Genomic DNA, 20,035 nt, shown 5'->3' with positions numbered 1-20,035 from the left:
TTTCTTTCTGTCTCTCTGTCTCTCTCTCTCTCCCTCCTGACTCCAAATTCTCCAAACAAAATTTCACATATTCACATCAGCTGTAAACAGCTAGTGCTTGCACTGGATGCACAGCCATGATTGTAATCAAAGGTAGCAAGGATCTGAGCTGTGTTAGAAAGCAAGGTAGACTTGGAGACCTTCCAGAAAAGAGGGACAGCAACTCTTTGAGCCAAAGACACTTTATTTTTCTTTTGCTCAGAGGAGTCAGGGCACCAGTGACCATGACAGGAAGGTTGACTAGGGCTGGCCATGGACAAGGAGCTTTGGATGCGGCAGGACTGTGGCCCATGTTTACTCAGGCCATCCCAGGGAGAGTTGCAAAAAGAAAGCTGAAAAAATAGGAAGAGAGATGGAATAGTTAGGGGTAGAGGGCAACTCATACACAGCAGAAGGAGGGAGCAGAAGGCAGATGCAACATGGGAGGGGGAGGGAGAGTGAGTAACAGAAATGAAAGAACCGATGGCAGGCCAGGTGCAGAGGGCATGGCTAGTGGTGATGTCTCCAAGGACAAGGAAGCAGCAAATCCCCAGGATCAGACACCAGTAAGAAGGTGGGCAGTGGGCAGCTGGGCACTAGGCCGCAGGACTTCATCAACAGGTTGAGGAACAGTTTTCTTGGGGGCTCTGAGACTTGCCAAGGCCAGGACTAGCAGGGGAGTCAGCAATTCCTGGAGCTGTCAGATGCCTCTCTGGTTTAAGCCAGCATACAGGTCCCGCTGGCCTTTCCGGATGGGCTGGAGGTGGAATAGAAAGGGATTGGTCAGTAGGGTTTGAGAGGAAGTCATTCTGAAGAAAGAAAAGGCACTAAAGATCCGTGGAAAGAACTTTGGAGTTGGCAGGTAGACTCAAGTTCTAACTTGGCATGGTATGAAAGAAACTCGAGTTGGTTACCTCCTTTTGCCAACCTTGGCTTTCCTATCTCAAAAAATGGGACTTTAAATACCCACCTGTTACATTTAAACGTGTCCATTTAAGTGAAAGTAAACACCACCTGTTTGGCTGGTGCTCTGTAAATATTTGTTGAGTTTATGCAGGTGTGATATTCAAAATATTCAACAACAGCTAGAGCACACACTCCAACCAACCAGAACAACCCCCAGTGGTACACCCCCATGCCAGGCATTAACTCTACTTAGCAGAGCAAGAGGCAGTTGGTGGGGGAAGGGTTGGATCCTGTGACAGAAGGTGGGGTCAGGAGAAACTTGAGGCTGTTTACCAGGGAAAGATTTTCATATTTTAGGAACTGGTTTTTCTGTACAAGTGCATGCTGGTGGAATATCAGCATGGAACTGATTCACACTGATGGTATTCCTTGTGGCTGAATTCAGGTCAATGAGTAAGACAAAGAAAGAAGAGTGTGTCTCTCCTTTAACTTCTGCTGCCCCAACCCTTTGCACTCCCTTCCCACAAGGCTGCAGAACCCAGCAGGCTTTCCCCCCTGTGCAGAGATGGTGCAGGCTGTGCTGTCCGGTTTCCTTTTGCCTTAGAGAAGCCTTCCCACCCCTGTGCCCCTCCTCCACCTTCTCTCAACCCTCTCCCTCCCCTGTTACCTCATAGTCTGGGTTGGGAACCGGGGGTGGCCGCTCCTTGTTTTGTCCTGCAGAAGAGGGAGGAAGAGAACATGCATTTCCATGGGGCGGGGGAGGGAACGGAACCTGCTGCACTGCCCAGGACTCAGGGTCACAACCCGTCTGCTCTTTCCTCTAGTTCTCCCTCTGCCCACCCAGCTGTCCTTCCTCGCTCCTTTCTTCCATCCCCTCTTTAAGGATGCCCGCATAATTCACACCACTTGGTGACTTTCCTCTGCCTGAAATCCTGCTGCTTCTTTCCAATGAAAAAGGGACAGGAAAAGGCAGAAAGACACTACCTTCTCTCTTCTCACAGCTTGGAAATAGAATCAAATCCGTTTATTTATTAATTAAAAAAAATTCAATTTGAAAGTAGAGGGACAGACATGAACAGGGGGTTTCTATCTGTTGTTTCACTCCCCAGATGCCTACAATGGGTAGGAATTTAATTTTTAAAAAAAGATATTTAAAAAACAGAGAGACAGAGACAGAGGGTGACAGAGACACTGGCAGATTATTTTCCAAATGCCTGAAACAACCCAAAGCTAGGAGCCAGATACTTACTTGTGGCTCTACCACAAGGCTGGCAGGGACCTATGGTAGTCAAGGATGTACATTAGGAAGCTGAATCAGAAGCAGAGCTGAGGGACCAGTTTGATGACTCAAGTAGCTAATGTTCCACATTCAAGTGCAACTACTCTATATAAACAACTATTCTATAGAAGCTGTTTGAGCTTAGCCATGGACTCACTGCCCATCAGTGCCCTATGCTGGATGTACTTCCTGGTAAGAATTTCTTCCAACCCAACCCTATAAGGTCTCACCTCTGGGCCTGCCACCAGCAGCTGCTCCTCGTGTCACAGGCTTGGCCTTGGCCTTCCTGTTCTTGCTCCAGTAATAGACCAGCACCAGCAAGCCAAGAGTGACACAGACATCAACTACGACAACTGAGGCCACTGTCATGAGATCCAGCTCCATGCAGTTCTCACACACTGTGCAGGGAGAAGGGCAGAAAGAGGAGAAGAAATTACAGGAAAGCAAAGCCCCAGTACTCTGGAGATGAGAGAGAACGAACGTAGATGATTCTCCTCCTCAACACTGACATGCTTGCCACATTTTGACTCTCTCCATTACAATAATCAGAACAAGAAGCAATGGAGTGGTTACGGATAGATGCACTGGACTCCAACCGTCCTAGGTTCAAGTCCTAGCTCTGTTACTCACTAGCTCTAAGAATTATGAGATATGTTTTTACTTCCATTTCCTCATCTACAAAGCTTGCAAAGCAAATAGTGTTTCACTGGTGTTTGGGGAAAGGAATACATGAAAAAACAAACTCCCTGTCAAGTGTTTCGTACCAGTGCTTGACAATTCAACTCTCAATAAACATAATCTAGCATCATTATATGTATGCCTTAGATTCTGACATCCTATTGTAGTGGGTTGGCATCTCTTTTGCAAGTTCGCCAGAGGAATAGATCTCAGGATCAAACACAATATAAACCCTCTGTTGGTGCCCCGTGATTCTGGATGTGACATCCTGCAATTTTGGAAGTTGCTATGTGTGAGATCAACTGTTGCCTGAATTCACACAGACAGCTCTGTATGGTTATTAAGTCTGTGTTCCAGAAAATGTTGATGCCATATGGCACAAGTTGGATTAAAGGAATCCCTTAGGAAGCCTTTTGGAAGTGGTCCTCCTTAGAGGATGTACGTTACCTCGTGCTCTCAGGTAGAGATGAAAGCTCTTCTCCTGTGTAGCGCAGGTGTACAAACCGCTATCCTCCATTTCTGAAAAGTTATCCATTAAGAATTCTAGGCCTTCAGATGATTTTTTCTCATCATTCTTTTTCCATTCTATGGTGCCAGTGTCAGGCTCCAGAGGGCATGTCAGTACCACTCTGCTTCCGGAGATGGAGACTTTAAATGCTGGGCAGTGTGAGAGAAGATAAAAGGAATGGGTGCGAGAAACCAGGCAGATCAGGCAAATTAGTGACAAAAAGACCAACCAAATACAGAAAGTCACCTGTCATCCCAATTTTGGATTTCCTCAACAGATGGGGTTCTACTGGCTGGAGGGGGTGGAAAAGGGAAGCCAGGAACCTTTGGGGAGGAGGCTTCAGGGTTTAACCACCATCGGGAAGAGATGGATGGTGGTGAGAAACAAAACAAAACAAAGACTGCAGTGGAAATCTATTATTAGGAACACTTCAGTTCTTTCTCTACTACCTACCAACCTGTATCCCCAGAGAGTGCATCAAGAAAAAACCAATGAACTCACGTTTTATTGCCAAAGAACCTGAAAATGAGAAGAGGAAACACGGATGAGAAAATAAAGCTGGTTTTTGTGTATCTTATTTTTTTAAAATAAAATGTATTTACTCTATTTGAAAGAGGTACAGAGAGAGGTGGGAAGAGACAGAGAGGGAGAGAGATCTTGGATCCACTGGTTCACTCCCCAAGTGACCAGGGCAGAGCCAGGCTGAGGTCAGGAAACAGGAATGTTGGCATCAAAGGCAGTGGCTTAAAATTCTTTGTCACAGTGCCAGACCCTCCAGAAATGTTTGAGTCTAGTATTTTACATTAGGCAAAATGATATTCTGGGTAGATACAAAGTGATGCAATGATAAAGAGCCCCACATCTTCTAAAGGTTTTATTTGCAAGGGAGAGAGTGAGAGCAAGAAAGAGAGAAAGATCCTATCCCATGGTTCCTTTCCAAATGCCTGCAACAGCTGGAACTGGGCCAGCTGAAGTCAGGAACTGGTAACTTCATCCACCTGGGTGGCACAAACCCCGTCCTTGAGCCATCACTGTTGCCTGTCTTGGGTCTGCATTAACGAGAATGCCAAAGTTAGGGGCCAGAGTTCAGGTACTCAAGTTAAGGACATACATATATGGTGGGATAAGTTAGAATTTCAGTGTCATCTCTGTTCATTCTTATGTAGACCTTTCCATTGTCAGGTTATACTTCATATGTCAGAATTTCACATTCTGGAAAAGATGTCTTATTCTGTGGAAAGATGTGCCAATCCTTCTTATTTTATCTTCCTTCTTAAGTCGTTCTAGCAGTGCCCTGTATTTTTGTACGTATAGATTTAAATGGTGTGAAGCCATCTCAATAACATGCGTTTAACAGACAGAAGGAATTCAAGTGCACTGAAGTCAGTGACTAAGTAGTTGATAACTTCTGCAGCCTGGGAAGAATTAGCTTCGTTATATGACTTTTGGCATTGTTCATTCTTTAATTAATAGCACTTGCTGAGTTGGGGTAGTCATCCTTACTGTGCTATGTGTATAATTAAAGGAAAATATGAGGAAACTTCTAAGAGTTCATGGAAAAATGCATCTATAAGACAAAATCATTCTGGTACAAAATACATAGCTTTCTCACAGTACACATTTTCATGAAACTTTTGAAGTCTCCTGAATTGCATGGATGTCCTTTTTCTTTTTGCACCAAAATAAACTTCTCCCCAACTGCCATTTTCCACAAAGGAGCCCCAAATGCTAATAAAAGAAAGAATGCTCTTGATTTTTTTTAATTTCCTTTGCAATGTTTCAAAAATTTAGCAGTAATTGTACATATTTACAGCCCTTTCAATACACAAATGACATGGGTGCTGATCAACACTTTTATGGCTAGAGCCTTGAAGCGTCTTTCATTCATACAATATATACCAGGTTATTGTGGGCTGTCATCTCCCCCAATGTGCTGTTAACATGGAGAACTGGGACACAGGTACCTTAGCCAGTGTCCTGTTAGTTAAGTGTCCTCCTGAAAAAGCAGTTTTGATTCCTGGTTTACCTAGTTCTCATGAATCGGAAATTCTTTTCGACATCAGAGTCCTTTTTAACAGATCAAGCATCTTCCTTCTTATTTCATACACGTTTCCTTGTTAGCAATTAGAAGTTGAGCATAATAACAATACACAGTTGATATTATTTTGACTTTTACATAGTTTTTAAATCCTGATGTTTCTTAGAAATGCAACATAAATTTGACATCATCAATAAAACCCAAGTAAGAAGACCTACTCTACTTGTATGCTTGTTTGAAAAGAAAATGAAGAGAGAATTGCTACAGGATGAACTCAGTAGCAGAGCTGAGACACACTGATTCAAGAGCCTACGGGTTTATGCTTAGCACAGGTGGGCTCATGGAGATGCTATCCACAGCTAAAGACAGCATCTTGCAATGGTTAAGAACACAAACTTCAGTCTCCCATCAATCTATATATCTCTGTGGTGACAGGCTTTATTTTCTTTCTTTTTTCTTTTTTTTTTTTTTTAAAGATTTACTTATTTTTATTGGAAAGTCAAATATACAGAGAGGAAGATCTCTGTCTGCTGAATCACTCCTCAAGTGGCCACAATGGCTGGAGCTGAGCTGATCCAAAGCCAGGAGCCCGAGGGGTTTCTTCCGGGTCTCCCAAGTGGGTGCAGGATCCCAAGGCTTTGGGCCGTCCTTGACTGCTTTCTCAGGCCACAAGCAGGGAGCTGGATGGGAAGTGGGGCTGCTGGGATTAGAACTGGTGCCTATATGGGATTGTGGCTTGTGCAAGGCGAGGACTTTAGCCACTAGGCCACTGCGCTGGGCCTGGATTTTATTTTCTAAGTCTTGGTTTCTCTCTGTAGAATAGGAATATCAGAAACATTAAAGAAGGGTTTTCAAATAAAATATTTAGGACAAAGATGCCCTTCCTAGCAGTTAAAATGCCTGTGTTCCACTTTGGAGTACTGGGTTCAAGTCCCAGCTCTGGTTCTTGATTCCATTTCTCTGTTGATGTAGACTCTGGGAAGCAGTGGTGATTGCTTGGGTACATGGGTTTCTGCCAACCACATGGGAGATTTGGTTTGAGTTCCTGATTTCCAGCTTCAGGCTTGATGCGACCCCTGTTGTTGTGGGCATTTGGGGAGTGAACCAGTGGAAGGAGTTTGTACTTGTTCACTCTCTGCCTCTAATAAATAAATAAATATCCTCTCTTAATATAATTTCTCTCTATATTAGAAAAATATATAAAACATATATGTAGGGCAACACCTAGAACAGAGATGCCCAATAAACTTTAATGCTCATTATCTATAATCAATGTGCTTTCCATATAATGATAGCTAGATTTCACCAGTGCTTTGTTACTTGTTCAGGTCCCAGAACAACCATACACCTCAGACACCATTATAATTTCCACTTTACACATGGTGATGCTATGGCACAGCGATGTCCAACTAGAAATGCCAAGAAGTAGGGAGGTGAGCCAAGATTCAAGCATGCCCACCTAATGTCAGAGACAGTGAATCTCACATTATGTAGCTTTATCTCCCGGGCCTAAAATAGTCTTCTTCCCTAAAATACAAGCTCATCCTTTTTTTTTTTTTTTAAAGATCTTCATTTATCTTACTTGAAAGTTAGCATGAGAGTAAGAGAGAGAAAGAGAGGCAGAGACAGAGAGAAAGATCTTCCATCTGCTGGTTCACTCCCCAGATGGCCATAATAGCTAGACCTGGGTCATTCCAAATCTGAAAACCAGGATCTTCTGAGTCTCCCATATGGGTGCAGGGGTCCAAGAGCTTGGGTCAGCCTCTGCTGCCTTCCCAGGCCACCAGCAGGGAGCTGGATCAGAAGTGGAGCAGATACATCCATTTCTTCATGTGAAATATATTCACTGAGGAAGTCAGCATTATGGTACAGTGAGTTAGGTTATTGCCTGCAGGTGACGGCATCCCATATAGGTGGGGGTTCAAATTGTGGCTACTCCATTCTATCCAGCTCTTTGCTAACATGCCTGGTAAAGCAATAAAGATGTCCGGGGCCAAGGCACCCATGTAGGAGACCTGGGTAAAGCTCCTGGCTGCTGGCTTAGGTTTGGCCCAGCCCTGGCTGTTGTGCTCATCTGGGGAGTGGATGATCTCCTCCCTCTCTGTCAGTCTGTGTCAAATAAATAAGTCTTTAAAAAAGATTGATTAATGTGCAGGATACAGTGCCAAGTAAATAAGACACTGTCTTCCAGGATCTCATTTTTTAAAATGTGTATGATAGGAACTGATATTGTGGTGCAGCAGTGTAAGCTACTGCTTGGGGTGTCTGCATTTGTATTAAAGGGCCTAGTTGGAGTCTGAATGCTCTGCTTCCAATCCAGCTTCCTCTAATGTCCCTGGGAAGCAGATGGTGGCTCAAGTACTTGGATTCCTAGATGGAGTTCTTGGTTCCCAGCTTTGGCCTGGACCAGCCTTGACTATTATGACCAACTGGGAAGTGAATCAATGAGTGGAAGATCTCTTTCTTTGTTATTTCTCTGTCACTCTGCCTTCATATATATATATATATGTGTGTGTATATATAGTAATTTGATACATATTTTTTATTTGAAAGGAAGAGAGAGAGAGAGAGAGAGAGAGAGAGAGAGAGAGAGAGAGATCTTTCACTTGCTGGTTCACTTCCCAAATGGGGCTGGGCTAGACCAAAGCCAGGAAACAGGAATTTTATCTGAGTCTTCCATGTGGATGCATGGACTAAGGCCTTGGGCCATCCTCTGATGCTGTCCCAGGTGCAACAGCAGGGAACTAGTCAGAAGTGGAGCAGCCAGGACTGGTACTCAAATGGAATGCTGACACTGCAGATAATGGCTTAACCCAGTACACCACAGTGCTGGCCCCTGTCACTCTGTCTTTAAATAAATAATTCAATAAACCTTTAAAAAGTACTTGGTAGCTCCAACCCACACGCACGCTCCTGTTCTTACCTGACATCACACTCAGGGATACATGCATGCATAGCAACAATCAAATGTGACAGTTAGCAACAGATGCAGGCACATCTCATGTATGAAATTGCTTTCCTTCTAGCAGTTCTGTTCTCCATGTTCTTTGACTGTAATTATCCTCTATTACTTTTGTTCCACATTTGCAAAGTGATTGTATGGAGTGAAAATGCTCTTACCACCAGCGTCTTCATCGCCTAAAAAGGAAATGATAGGAAGCCATTAGTGATGCTCCTCTTGGTGGCCAGCATCACACCTTGCCCCCACCACTTGCAGCTTTTCCCTCAAATGTCAAAAAAATATGGATCTTCGAGTCCCCAAGTCGTGTCAGGTCTTACATCTCACGTTAATTATCAGATGGTTACTTACAAACATAGCTCTTATGGACAGATCAAATTAGCCAGTGCCACTGACTCAGACGTTCAGTGGTTGTATATTTTCTTTCTTTCTTTTTTAGACTTATTTATTTTTATTGGAAAGGCAGATTTTACAGAGAGGAGAGACAGAGAGAAAGATCTTCCATCCACTGGTTCACTCCCCCAAATGGCCGTAACAGTCAGAACTGAGTTCATCCGAAGCCAGGAGCCAGGAGGTTTTTTCCAGGTCTCCTACTTTGGTGAAGGCTCCCAAGGACTTGGGCCATTTCCTTTCTCAGGCCACAGTCAGGGAGTTGGGTGGGAAATGGAGCAGCTGGGACAGGAGCTGGCACTCATATAGGATGCTGGCGCTTAGAGGTGGAGAATTAGCAAGTTGAGCCAATGCGCCGGCCCTGTGGTTATCTTTAATACAACACTGGTTGTCTTAGTTTAGAAGAGCTGGTTGAATAGACAGATTTCCATTACTGGGATACTCCTGACACTCCTATGATTGATAATGGCTGAGGGGCTGGCATTCTGCCACAGAAGGTCAAGCAACTGCCTACAATGCTGGCATCCCAGATGAGCTCTGATTCAAGTCCTGGCTGCTCCACCTTTCATCCAGGTCCCCTACTAATGTGCTCAGGAAAGCAGCGGAGGATGGCTCAACTGCTTAGTACCCTGGTACCCATGTGGGAGATCCAGTGCAGTTTCTGGCTTTGGCCTGGATCATTCCCGGATGATATGGCCATTTGGGGAATGAAGCATTAGATGGGAGCTCTCTTTCTCTCTCACTCTCTGTCTCTACCTGTCTATATAACTCTGCTTTTCAGTAAAATAAATATTTTTTAAGTAAGAAAGTGAGTCCAGGCAAGGCAGATGTCTTTCTGTGCATGTGCCTGTACATAGACAAGCATGAGTACACACATTCAGACCATTCAGACAGATGATGCTGAATGCTGCCCCAGGCTTATTCCACATAACCTTGCACATATATGTTGGCCTCACATTCTCTCACAAAATCTTGTATCCACTATTAACATGCCAGCAAGTGAAAACTTGGCACTTTCTATCTGATGAACAGTCTTTTCTCGTGAATCACAGTTTCCTGGGATCTCTGTATTTCCCTCTTCTGAGCAGAGCCATCTGTAGACTCACGCAGGGCAGGCAAAAGAGGAGATGATGGAAACCATTTTTACAGATCTTGGTGGGGGGCCCAGAGAAAGCTCCAATCAGAAATACTGGGAAACGTGGTGGATGTTATAATGAAAATGGAAAGCATTACTCACCTTCCGATCCCCACACAGCAACTAGAAAACAAATAATAGACAAAGTCAGTAAATGGCATGAGTGTTTGCAATTCCAAACAGGAAAAGGGCTGCAGTGCAAAATGTCCATTTAGGAACATCTGCAGTCTTTCTCCTTATCATCACCCTGCTTCCCCACTACCCACTGGGGCTGGATCAGTCTTTCCTACACCCCAGAGACAGATTACAAACAGCTGGATATCAATCAGGGGGTTCCTGGTCAGTTACGGACGAGGCAGAGCAATGAAGCTTCCAGGAGCATGAGACTTGAACATTTAACAAAAGTAGGGGCTGTTTGGCAGCCAACTGAGGAAAAGCAAAATAATTTGGCAACTTAATTGTTCTCTAATAGTGAAAGAGAACCAAGTCCTCTGCTGGGTACAAATGTTGAGATTCCTGTTCCATCTCTGGCTGCTGCTCAGCGGATGGTTCAGTTTTTCCATTGTTTTCAGCTTGATATCAAGGTGGAACCACTTGAAACCATGATTATTCATCAGCTGGAGCCTGTGTGTTGACTGGCCTGACCACAGCTCCTCTGGGACCTTTGGGAATCTCCCCATTTGGCAAGAATTTGGACTTGCCCAGTCCTCCAGGCAGTGCCTGAAAGGTCTCTCTACATTTGGACCACAGTTTCCCCAACAGCTTTTATGTGGAGCAAGACACTCCCGGGCTCCAAAACACATTGGACAACATTCTCCTGATATTGATATTCCCAGGGGTACTTGGGGCTTTGATGTTTCTCTTTCTCCTCCTCATTCTGCTTAAAGAAAGCAGTTTATACCGCAGGCATGGGAAAAAATGGCCACTTCCTGCTGGGGTCCTATCCTGCCTCCTTGTACTCGGTGTGCTCCCTGAACCAGTAGCTGATAAACAGACCTCAGAGTTAGTAGGAACGTGCCCTTTGGTCCTTTCTCCAGGACTCCTAGAGCAGAGGTTGCATGTAAGCCAGGGACCCAGATGAGCAATGTGCAAGCTGGAGGGGTCCAAGCTGTGGCTCAGAGCTACAAGTTCCCAGTTGTGGTAGTACTCCCCAGACCTTGTCTGAGAACCCATTTTGAGCCATTTTGTCTCTGGTGCTGTTGCAGCCCTTTAGGCACTGAGCGGGAGTGTGGTCAGAGCCCCCTGCTTTCCCAGGTCACCTTTGGCACATAGTGTGTGGGTTCAAGTAAGCCACTGAGCTTTAAAGATCCGTTTCTACCTCTGCATCATAGGAACTAGGACATCTACCCTCCAAGATGGAGGTAAGGGTTAAATCGGGCTGTGCAAGTAAAGCATGATTTCTTCATGAATTTTTGCCCCTGTAGTAAATGAGACATATTTAGTGAAAAACTTGGTTTTATAATATCTCCTGGGAGACACATACGTGTTTTAGGGTATTTATCAATGTGTAACCCATCTTGCTTCAAAAAAAGGCTAAACTAATTGAAAGCCCTCATTCATTGTAAGTTTTTTTTAAAATTTTATTTTTTATTTATTATTATTATTTTTTTTATCAAAACTACTAATCCTGTGCAGAGTTTTGGTTCAATCGTCCGGTCTTTCCCAAAGTGTGGAGCTTAGTTCTCCAGTCTGTTTTGTGGTCATGGCAAAGGGGAAAAGAGAACTCTTTGTTCTCAAGAGATGTGATCAGCTCAGTTGCTTTCCTTGGGCTGCTCCCTGCATGGCCTCCCCAGAAACATGGGACGTATTTTTTTTTGTTGTTGTTGTTAGCAGCTATCACTAGCCCTAAACTCTCCCCACCACCCCTCGTAATGCAGCACAGATTCATCACATCTCTGGAAAACGAGGCTGTGAGCCTCCCAGCGCTTGGGAGAAAGTCCCCTTCCTCACCCCAGCCTGCTCACCTGCTAGGAGCCAGAGTCCCAGGACCTGCCGGCAAGTGTCTGGCCCCATCCTCCTCCCTGGACGCTCAGTGCACTAAGATGGCGTAGGTGCGATGGCTTCTTACTTCTGAAAAAGAAACCAGAGGACTCTTCTGCAGCGTTTGCTAGGGCTGAAGACCCCTGGGTCATCGCCCCCAAGTCAGGATGTGAAATGGGCTTGCTGTAGAGAGACTCACCATTTTCCGAAACAAGCCTCTGAGGCTGGGAGGGGAGGCGGGTTTCTGAACCCCACACAGGAAGCTGTTGGGGGCCTCTGGGCCTGTGGGTTCTACGTCACTTGGAAATGTTCAAGGTCAAGGCCTGCGTCTACCTGGGTTGGCTGAGGAATGTTGGGATCCACACCATCCCATAAGGATGAGAATGAGAACTCTGGTGAAATGAGAACACATCTGCTGTCCACCTGCCCAGGCTATGTGCCGTGCACCTGCACTCTGGGGCTACTTTCTTGGAACCTGCCTCCCCCTCCCCCGCCCCCAGTGAGCTGTGACAGGAAGAGAGAGTAGCACTGAGTGTTGGCTTTCTCTATGGTGTCCCCGACAAGGAGCAGTAAGTTGGCGTCATCTCAGAGACAAATATGTGCTGACTAAAAAGTCATGAGATGTCAGGTTTTTTCCCCCTATAATCATTACGCGAACATTTAAAAACTCAGTACTTAAAGTATTGTGATGAAAGGGTGATAGTCTCAAAACCTGCTGGTGTTGATTGCAAGTTGATACAGGCTTGCTTTATTTGTAAGCATATGTCAGTCCAGTACTCTAACCCAGCACTGTGCTGCAGGTTCTACCCACCTATACCCCAGTACTCTGACCTAGTACTCTAACCTAGTACTCTAACCCAGCACTGTGCTGCAGGTCCTACCAACCTAAACCCCAGTACTCTAACCTAGTACTTTAACCCAGCACTGTGCTGCAGGTCCTACCAACCTAAACCACAGTACTCTAACCTAGTACTCTAACCCAGCACTGTGCTGCAGGTTCTAACCAATTATCATTTGATCCTTGAAACAATCCTCCAAAGGTAGGTACTTAAAATTCTTAAGAATATCTATTTGAGAGGGGGAAAAAGAGAGACTGAGAGAGACAGAAAGCTGTTTTCTGCTAGTTCTCTCCCTAAGCGTCAGCAATGGCTGAGGTGATGCTGGGGACCAATTCAGGTGACCCAAGTGAATGACCCAATGCTGCTTCTCAGGGTGTGCATTAGCTGGAAACTGGAATCCAGAGCAGAGCCAGAACTCGTATTCAAATATATGAGACACATGAGATGTAGGCAAACAGCCTCCTGGCATCTTAGTCAGCAGGTCAAATGACTAGTCCTAAAGAAGGTATTATTTTTATTCCCATTTTATACTTGAGCAAAGTCAGGCCCAAACAGACTACATAACATGTACTCTAGAAACCATTGTTAAAAGAACCATGTGTTTAATATTGAGGTATTAAATTAAATCATAAATTACATATTAAAACATAAGTACATAATATTCAGTAATCATGTACTGGGTGCTAGTAACATAGCAGTCTCAAAGCTAGTCCTTGGACAGGAAGAAAGGAAAGGTGAATATTAGACAGACACCTGTAGGAGACTGATGCTAAGAAAGTAGGTGCTGAGGGATTGAGGGAGGAGGGCCAAAGATATCTAGCAGGTGTAACAGAGAGTCTAGGAGAAAATCAGGACAGGATATGTCAAGTGCTCCAGAGGGAACTGTGTGTGTGTGTGCAAGCCAAGAGACAAGGAAGAGAAATGGAAGGTCCAGAGTGACTTGAACATAGAGAGTGAGAAGATTTGTCAAGAAGGGAGCGGGTATCGTGGCATAGGGAATTAAGTTCCAGTCTGGGATGCTGGCATCCCATATAAATGTTGGTATGAGTCCTGACTGCATTTCTGATCCAGCTCTCTGATAATGCACCCGGGAAGGCAGCAGAAGTTGGTTGGAGTATCTGGGCACCTGCTCCCCACCAGGGTGCCCCAGATAGAATTCTAACTTCCTCGCTTCAGTCTGACTCTTTTCCTGCTGTTGCAGTTTTTTTGGAGGAGTGAACCAGTGGATTAAGATCTTTCTGTATCTCCTTTCTGTCTGGAACTTTGCCTTCTAAAAAATCTTTTTTTTTATTACTTAAAAATTTTTTTAAATTGGAAAGTCAGGTATACAGAAAGGAGGAGAGACAGAGAGAAAGATCTTCTGTCTGATGATTCACTCCCCAAGTGAGCACAATGGCTGGTGCTATGCTGATCCGAAGCCAGGAGCCAGGAACTTCTTCCAAGTCTCCCAAATGGATGCAGGGTCCCAAGGCATTGGGCCATCCTCGACTGCTTTCCCACGCCACAAGCAGGGAGCTGGATGGAAAGTTGGGCTGCTGGGATTAGAACCAGCACCCATATGGGATCTTGATGCGTTCAAGGCGAGGACTTTAGCCACTACACCACGCTGCCAGGCCCTTAAAAAAATCTTAACACACACACACACACACACACACACACACACACACACACACACACACGATAGAAAACCCAGCAGGTGCCAGTTGAGGAGGAATTTTCTAAAGGCCATAGAAAGCAACAGAATGATTTGAGACAGAATTCTTTCAATATTTTAGTAAGTGTTTTAGTTACAGAAGGGAACATATACATGTTAAAAACAACAAAAGTGGTGCTGGCACAATTGGTTAATCCTATACCTTGCAACACTAGGATCCCATTTGGGTGCCAGTTCTAGTTCTGGCTGCTTCACTTCCTGTCCAGCTCCTCGTTATGGCCTGGAAAAGCAGTGGAGGATGACCAAAGCCTTGGGACCCTGCACCTGTGTGGGAGACCTGAAAGAAGCTCCTTGGGCTCCTGATTGTGGATCAGCTCAGCTCTGGCCGTTGTGGCCATTTAGGGATTGCATCAGTGGATGGGTGATCTTTTTCTCTGTCTCTCCTCTCTGTAAATATGCATTTCCAATAAAAATAAATAAATCTTTTTAAAAAACCAACAAAAGGCACAGAAGGTCATATAACAATTCCCTACTCCACTTTGCTTCCCCCAGTTACACTCCCTGGAGAAAGCCACATTTAACCTTTCATATTGTTTTTCTGGTGTTCTGGTGGTCTCCTTCCTAATGCTGAACGTCCATGGGCATTAGCCCAGTTCCCTGGGAACAAACTCTGAAATGGTGACTTGTACTCATTGGTGCACAGAGGAGCAGGTGAGGGAGGCAGAATCCATCAAGAGAGAAGGCGGAGTACAAGTAGAGGCCTCCGCCAATGCCACTGCCACAGCGAGTTCTCAGGCTGGCGACGGGGAAAGGGGACACCCTTCTGTGCTTCCTGAACTGCAGCAAGAGGCACTTTCAGTTGGTAGTTGAATGTGAACCGTTCACAGCACCGGGGTGTGAACTTGAGTGAGGGAGTGAGGCAGCTGCTCCCTTGAGGGCCATGCCTGTGGAACAGCTCACCTGTGAGTCCTCAGGGGACAACAATCCCAGCAGCTGGGGAGTGGGGCGCTGGGGAGGACACCTGGATGGTGCCCAGCATCCCAGCAGTCTACCCCTCAACTGCTCAAATCCACTTGTTTCATATCAAAAATTTATCTCTTAGGTTTTGGCAGAATTCTGGTTGATGTCTTGTTTTGGAGAACACCCCCCACCCTTTTATGTCAATTGCAGCTGAACCAGTCTGAAACCAGCAGCTTGGAGATTCTTCTAGGTCTCCCACATGGATGCAGGGACCTAGGCACTTGAGCTGTCCTCTGCTGCTTTCCTAGGCCATTAGCAGGGAGACAGATGGGAAATGGGGTAGCCGGGACTTGAACCAGCGTCCATATGAGAGGCTGGTGCTGCAGGTGGAAGCTCAACTGATGATGCCATGGCACTGGTTCCTTGGGGACACAGTATTACATAGCCATTTAGGATGCATACCACGTCCTTAAGAATCCTGGTACTTGTCATCTCTGAGCTAATGTCTAAGCTATGTCTTTCAGAGGTGGTTCCACTGATCAGCAGACTGGTAGCTCTAGAATGAATAATATGACATATAGTGGGTCTGTGGTCATATAAGGGTACTTCCAAAAGTTCAAGGAAAATGCAATTTAAAAAATTATTTTATTTTAAGTTCTTTTTAAAATGAAATTTTAAAATAAGTTTATTTTGGTGCAGAAAAAATTGAAAGCTGTATGTAATACTCAGTCTATTTATTTGAGATGGAGAGAGAGAAAGAGAGAGGGACAGGCAGGTATCCTGTGTCTCCTGTTTCCCTTCCCAAATCCGGGGGTGGGCCAGACTGGAGTCAGGAGTGGGAGGCCTAATTTGGAACACAGTTCCAATTCAGCACAGTTCCCGGCAAGTCCAGGAAAGTATATTTTCCACCTGTGTGTGAATGTTCTCATGAATATAATACACTTGGAAGGCTGGTTCTATGGCATAGAGGGCTAATCCTTCACCTGGAGCATCAGCCTCCCATGTAGCTGCTGGTTTGTGTCCCGCTATTCCACTTCTAATCCAGCTCTGCTTATGGCCTGGGAAAACAGCAGAGAATGGCCCAAGCCTTGGCCCCCTGCACCCGCATGGGAGACCAGGAAGGAGCTCTTAGCTCTTGGCTTTAGATCAGCTCAACTCCGGCTATTGTGACCATTTGAGGAGTGGGCCAGTAGATGAAGATTTCTCTCTTCATCTCTCCCCTCCCTACCGTAACTTTGACTTCTGAGTAAAATAAATAAATCTTTTAAAAATTTACACTTGGAATAGCTGTTACTTAAGTTTTTGTTAATACATTATCATTCACAATGAGTCTCCTGTTTTTGGAAAGACAAAATCAGTGAACTAAATGTGGGATTTTATGAGATCATCATGTCTTAAGTCTCTGAAGTGACATTGATCTCTAACATTCTCTTTAGGATGACATTTAATGTTTCATTTATTATCTTGACTGGGAGATGTGGAAAGCGTCAAGGACCTCCAATGCCTTTTCTTATCTACAGATAAGGGCCCCATGCTGAGGTTCTGCCAAGGGTTGTGTCCACCCTTATGCTTTTGGGGGACTGGATAAATGAGTGGGTCAGTGAGAGCCACCTGGTCCAAGCCTCCATTTGTCATCTTATCTCACCTTATTCTCTGTTTCTCTTCCTCCCCTCTGCCATGGTCCTGAGGCATTTGGGGACCCTGATTAGAACCATCAACTTGACTCTATAGCCAACAACCCTGGAAAACATGAGTCAATGACCCTGGTGTTTGTGGGGAAGAAGCATGAGACTCACTACTGGACAGGATATGGCAATGGCCTTTCTGATGGAACCCTGGCCTCTTTCTCAGGTGGCTTCTGGGTAGGAAAAGTAGCAGTGACCTGAAAACTCAGAAGTGGATCGTGACTTCCCACTGGGGAAGCTCACATTGGACACCTGCTCATCCATTCCTGAATCTCCTCTGGGGAAGCACCCTCCTGACACTCATGGGGGAAGGGGCTTAGAGAAGGCCAGGTGGGGCCAGGCTATAACACCCACCAGAACATGCAAGGGCCAGGAGTGAGGAAAGACTCTGGCAAGTGGACCACTGTCCCAGTTGGTCCACTGAAATCCAAGGCTGGGAGCAGGCCTGATAGGGAAATTTGGGAAATTCCCCTACTAGGCTACAGATCTCTGTGGGGACCATAAGAGCCAGGGTTGGGGCTGGCCCAGGCCAGGCAAGTCTGAAACACTTTTTAGCATTTTTGTGGGCCAGATCTGGGGCTAGGACAGGCTAGACTAGGACTTAGCAACCACTGGCATTTATGAGAGTCATGACAGGGTGTGGGCCTCACCTGGCTTGGCTGGGCTGCAACATCTGCTTGTGAGAGCTTAGACTGCCGGCTGGGTAGAAGCATGTGCCAGCATATGCAAGACCTGGAGCTGGAAATGGACCTTGTAGGGGAACTCTGTGGACTCCCCTTCTGGGCTGCAGTTCCCATTGGTGAGTGCAGGAGGTAGGGCTGTGGGCAGACCAGGCTAGGCAAGAGTTCAGCACTCATTGGCATGCATGTGGGTGTGGTCTGGGGGTAGGACAAACTGGGTTGAGGTGCAGCATCCACCACACTTGCAAGAGCCAGAAAGGATGTGGGACAGCCCAGGTAGGAGAACTTCAGATACTTCAGAGACTCCATTCTGTGCTGCTGCTTCCACTAGTGAGTGTGAAAGCTGGGACCAGTGGTGGGCTGATCTAGGGGCTAGCCAAGCTGGGCTAGGCTGTCACACACACTGGTGCTCATGAGGGCCAGAATGGGTATAGATCAACTGAGTTAGGCTGCAACACCATTTGGCAAGTGCTCGGACTTGGTACAGGTAGTTTCAGGTTGGACCACAATACTCCCCTGACAGATGCAAGATCTGGAACTGAGAACATGGCTGGCAGGGGAACTGTGGGAACTAATGCTAGGCTGTACCTGCCACTAGTGAGCACAAAAACCAGGGCTGAGGGTGAGACAGGCTGGTCAAGGCAGTGGTACATGTGAGCATATATGAGTGCAGGGTCTGGGAGTGGACTCGACTGAGCTATGCTGTCGCACCTGTGGATGTGCACAAGCACAAGATGAGATGTAGTCGGGGTCAGGCTAGGCTATAGCAGAGGCTAGCACTTGCAAAAACTGAGGCTGAAGGCAGGCTGATGAGTGTTGTTGAGGGTCATCTCAACTCAGCCAAAGCACCCACTGGTACATGTGAGGACCTTGTCTGTGGCGGGCTGGCTGGCTGGGCTGGGATGCACTATCTGTCCATTTGTGTGAAATATGGGGCTGAGGTGGAACTGATCAAACTGCATGCACCAGCATGTGCATTGGCTGGTGCAGGTACAGACTGCACCTGACCCTGCACTGGCTGGTGCACCTAGGAGTCAAGTGTGAGGTCATTCCAAGCAAGGTTTCTTGGGGGACTGCCTGACTGAATGGCTGGACTCAGAGCCCTGCCACAGGGAAAGTCACAAGATGTATAGTTTGACCCTGGAGTGTGTGTATCAGGCCTGGGCCTCCTGAGTTGCTGATGCCTGTACAGTGAACAGCATGTCCAGATGCACACGGAGGATATGATGGCCAGCTCATCTAGGCCAGCAGGGGACACTGAATGCCTCACCAGAGGATGGCAAGCAGAACAGGTTGGACAACTCCTCTGACCAAGTTTTGCGGAATGTTCCTGGATCTGTGGGTGCACTAAGGTGGACTTGTCAACGGACAGACTTTAGAAAGATTTTCTCAACCCTAGAGCAACGAAACCAACAGTATTACAGGGCTATCGAAACCACTCAAGTAGCAGCCTCAGAGCACTTTTCCCCACATCAGGGCCTCTAGGGCATCATCAAAGGACCATTCGCCTATCCCCAGGTGCCAATGTGGTGTGTCTGTATGTTTTTTTTTAAGATTTTTTTTTTAATTTGGAAAATCAGATATACAGAGAGGAGAGACAGAGAGGAAGATGTTCCATCTATTGATTCACTCTCCAAACAGCCACAACAGCTGGAGCTGAGCTGATATGAGCCAGGAGCCTGGAACCTCCCCAGGGTCTCCATGTGGGTTTAGGGTCTCAAGGCATTGGGTCGTCCTCAACTGTTTTTCTAGGTCACAAGCAGGGAGCTGGATGGGAAGTGGACTGCCAGGATTAGAACTGGTGCCTATATGGGATTGTGGCATGTGCAAGGTGAGGACTCTAGTCGCTAGGCTACTGTGCTGGGCCCCTAATATGGTTTTGACAAAGAGCAGTCCCTTCCCCTTGTGGACACAGGAGAAAAAAAACTGAAACGTGTCACACCCACCTTCATCCGTGGCTAATCTGAGGCCTACATGGGTTTGTATCCTTTTTTTTTAATGTGGATAAATTCTTTTTTTTTTTAAATTTTATTTTGACATTCTTTACATAGTTAATTAGATTAAGAAGGTTCAAGGGCTACAGGAAAGTGGTGGGTTTGTATCCTTGTCAACTATGTAAACAATATTAAAAATAAAATCCTAAAGAAAAAAAAGGAAGTAAAGTGCTGCCACCTGGTCTTTGCAAGTTCTAGAGTGCCCACTTCTCTGTGCCTTTCCAGTCGTTTCTGCCTAGTCTGCCCCCGCAGGTCTCTGAGCTTCGCTTCACAAAGACCAATGATTTTCCAGCACTTTGACAAGCTTCCTGGCGATGCTCTCAGTCCATGCC

At 45.9% G+C, this 20,035-nt stretch overlaps 1 protein-coding gene across 2 annotated transcripts; it reads right to left on the bottom strand.

The window, feature by feature from the left end:
- Positions 1–205: 205 nt before the first annotated feature.
- Positions 206–12,179, bottom strand: CD3E (CD3e molecule). Of its 2 annotated transcripts, XM_040977036.1 has the most exons (10): positions 12,091–12,179; positions 11,876–11,981; positions 10,014–10,034; positions 8,548–8,565; positions 7,136–7,141; positions 3,891–3,908; positions 3,329–3,538; positions 2,434–2,601; positions 1,592–1,638; positions 206–775 (listed from the first exon to the last, which is right to left on the bottom strand). In XM_040977036.1, exons 2-10 carry the CDS (start codon positions 11,922–11,924, stop codon positions 719–721), a joined length of 594 nt encoding a protein of 197 aa, XP_040832970.1. In that variant the 5' UTR covers positions 11,925–11,981; positions 12,091–12,179; the 3' UTR covers positions 206–718. The 2 variants fall into 2 exon arrangements, with proteins under 2 accessions (XP_040832970.1, XP_040832971.1); XM_040977037.1 differs by lacking the exon at positions 7,136–7,141 and having other exon boundaries at positions 12,091–12,178.
- Between the last annotated feature and the right edge of the window lie 7,856 nt (positions 12,180–20,035).

Source organism: Ochotona curzoniae, unplaced genomic scaffold (assembly GCF_017591425.1).
Source record: "Ochotona curzoniae isolate NIBS_2020 unplaced genomic scaffold, NIBS_Ocur_1.0 contig_2723, whole genome shotgun sequence".
NCBI classification, from domain to species: domain Eukaryota; kingdom Metazoa; phylum Chordata; class Mammalia; order Lagomorpha; family Ochotonidae; genus Ochotona; species Ochotona curzoniae.
This window is presented reverse-complemented; position numbering and strand designations above follow the sequence as displayed.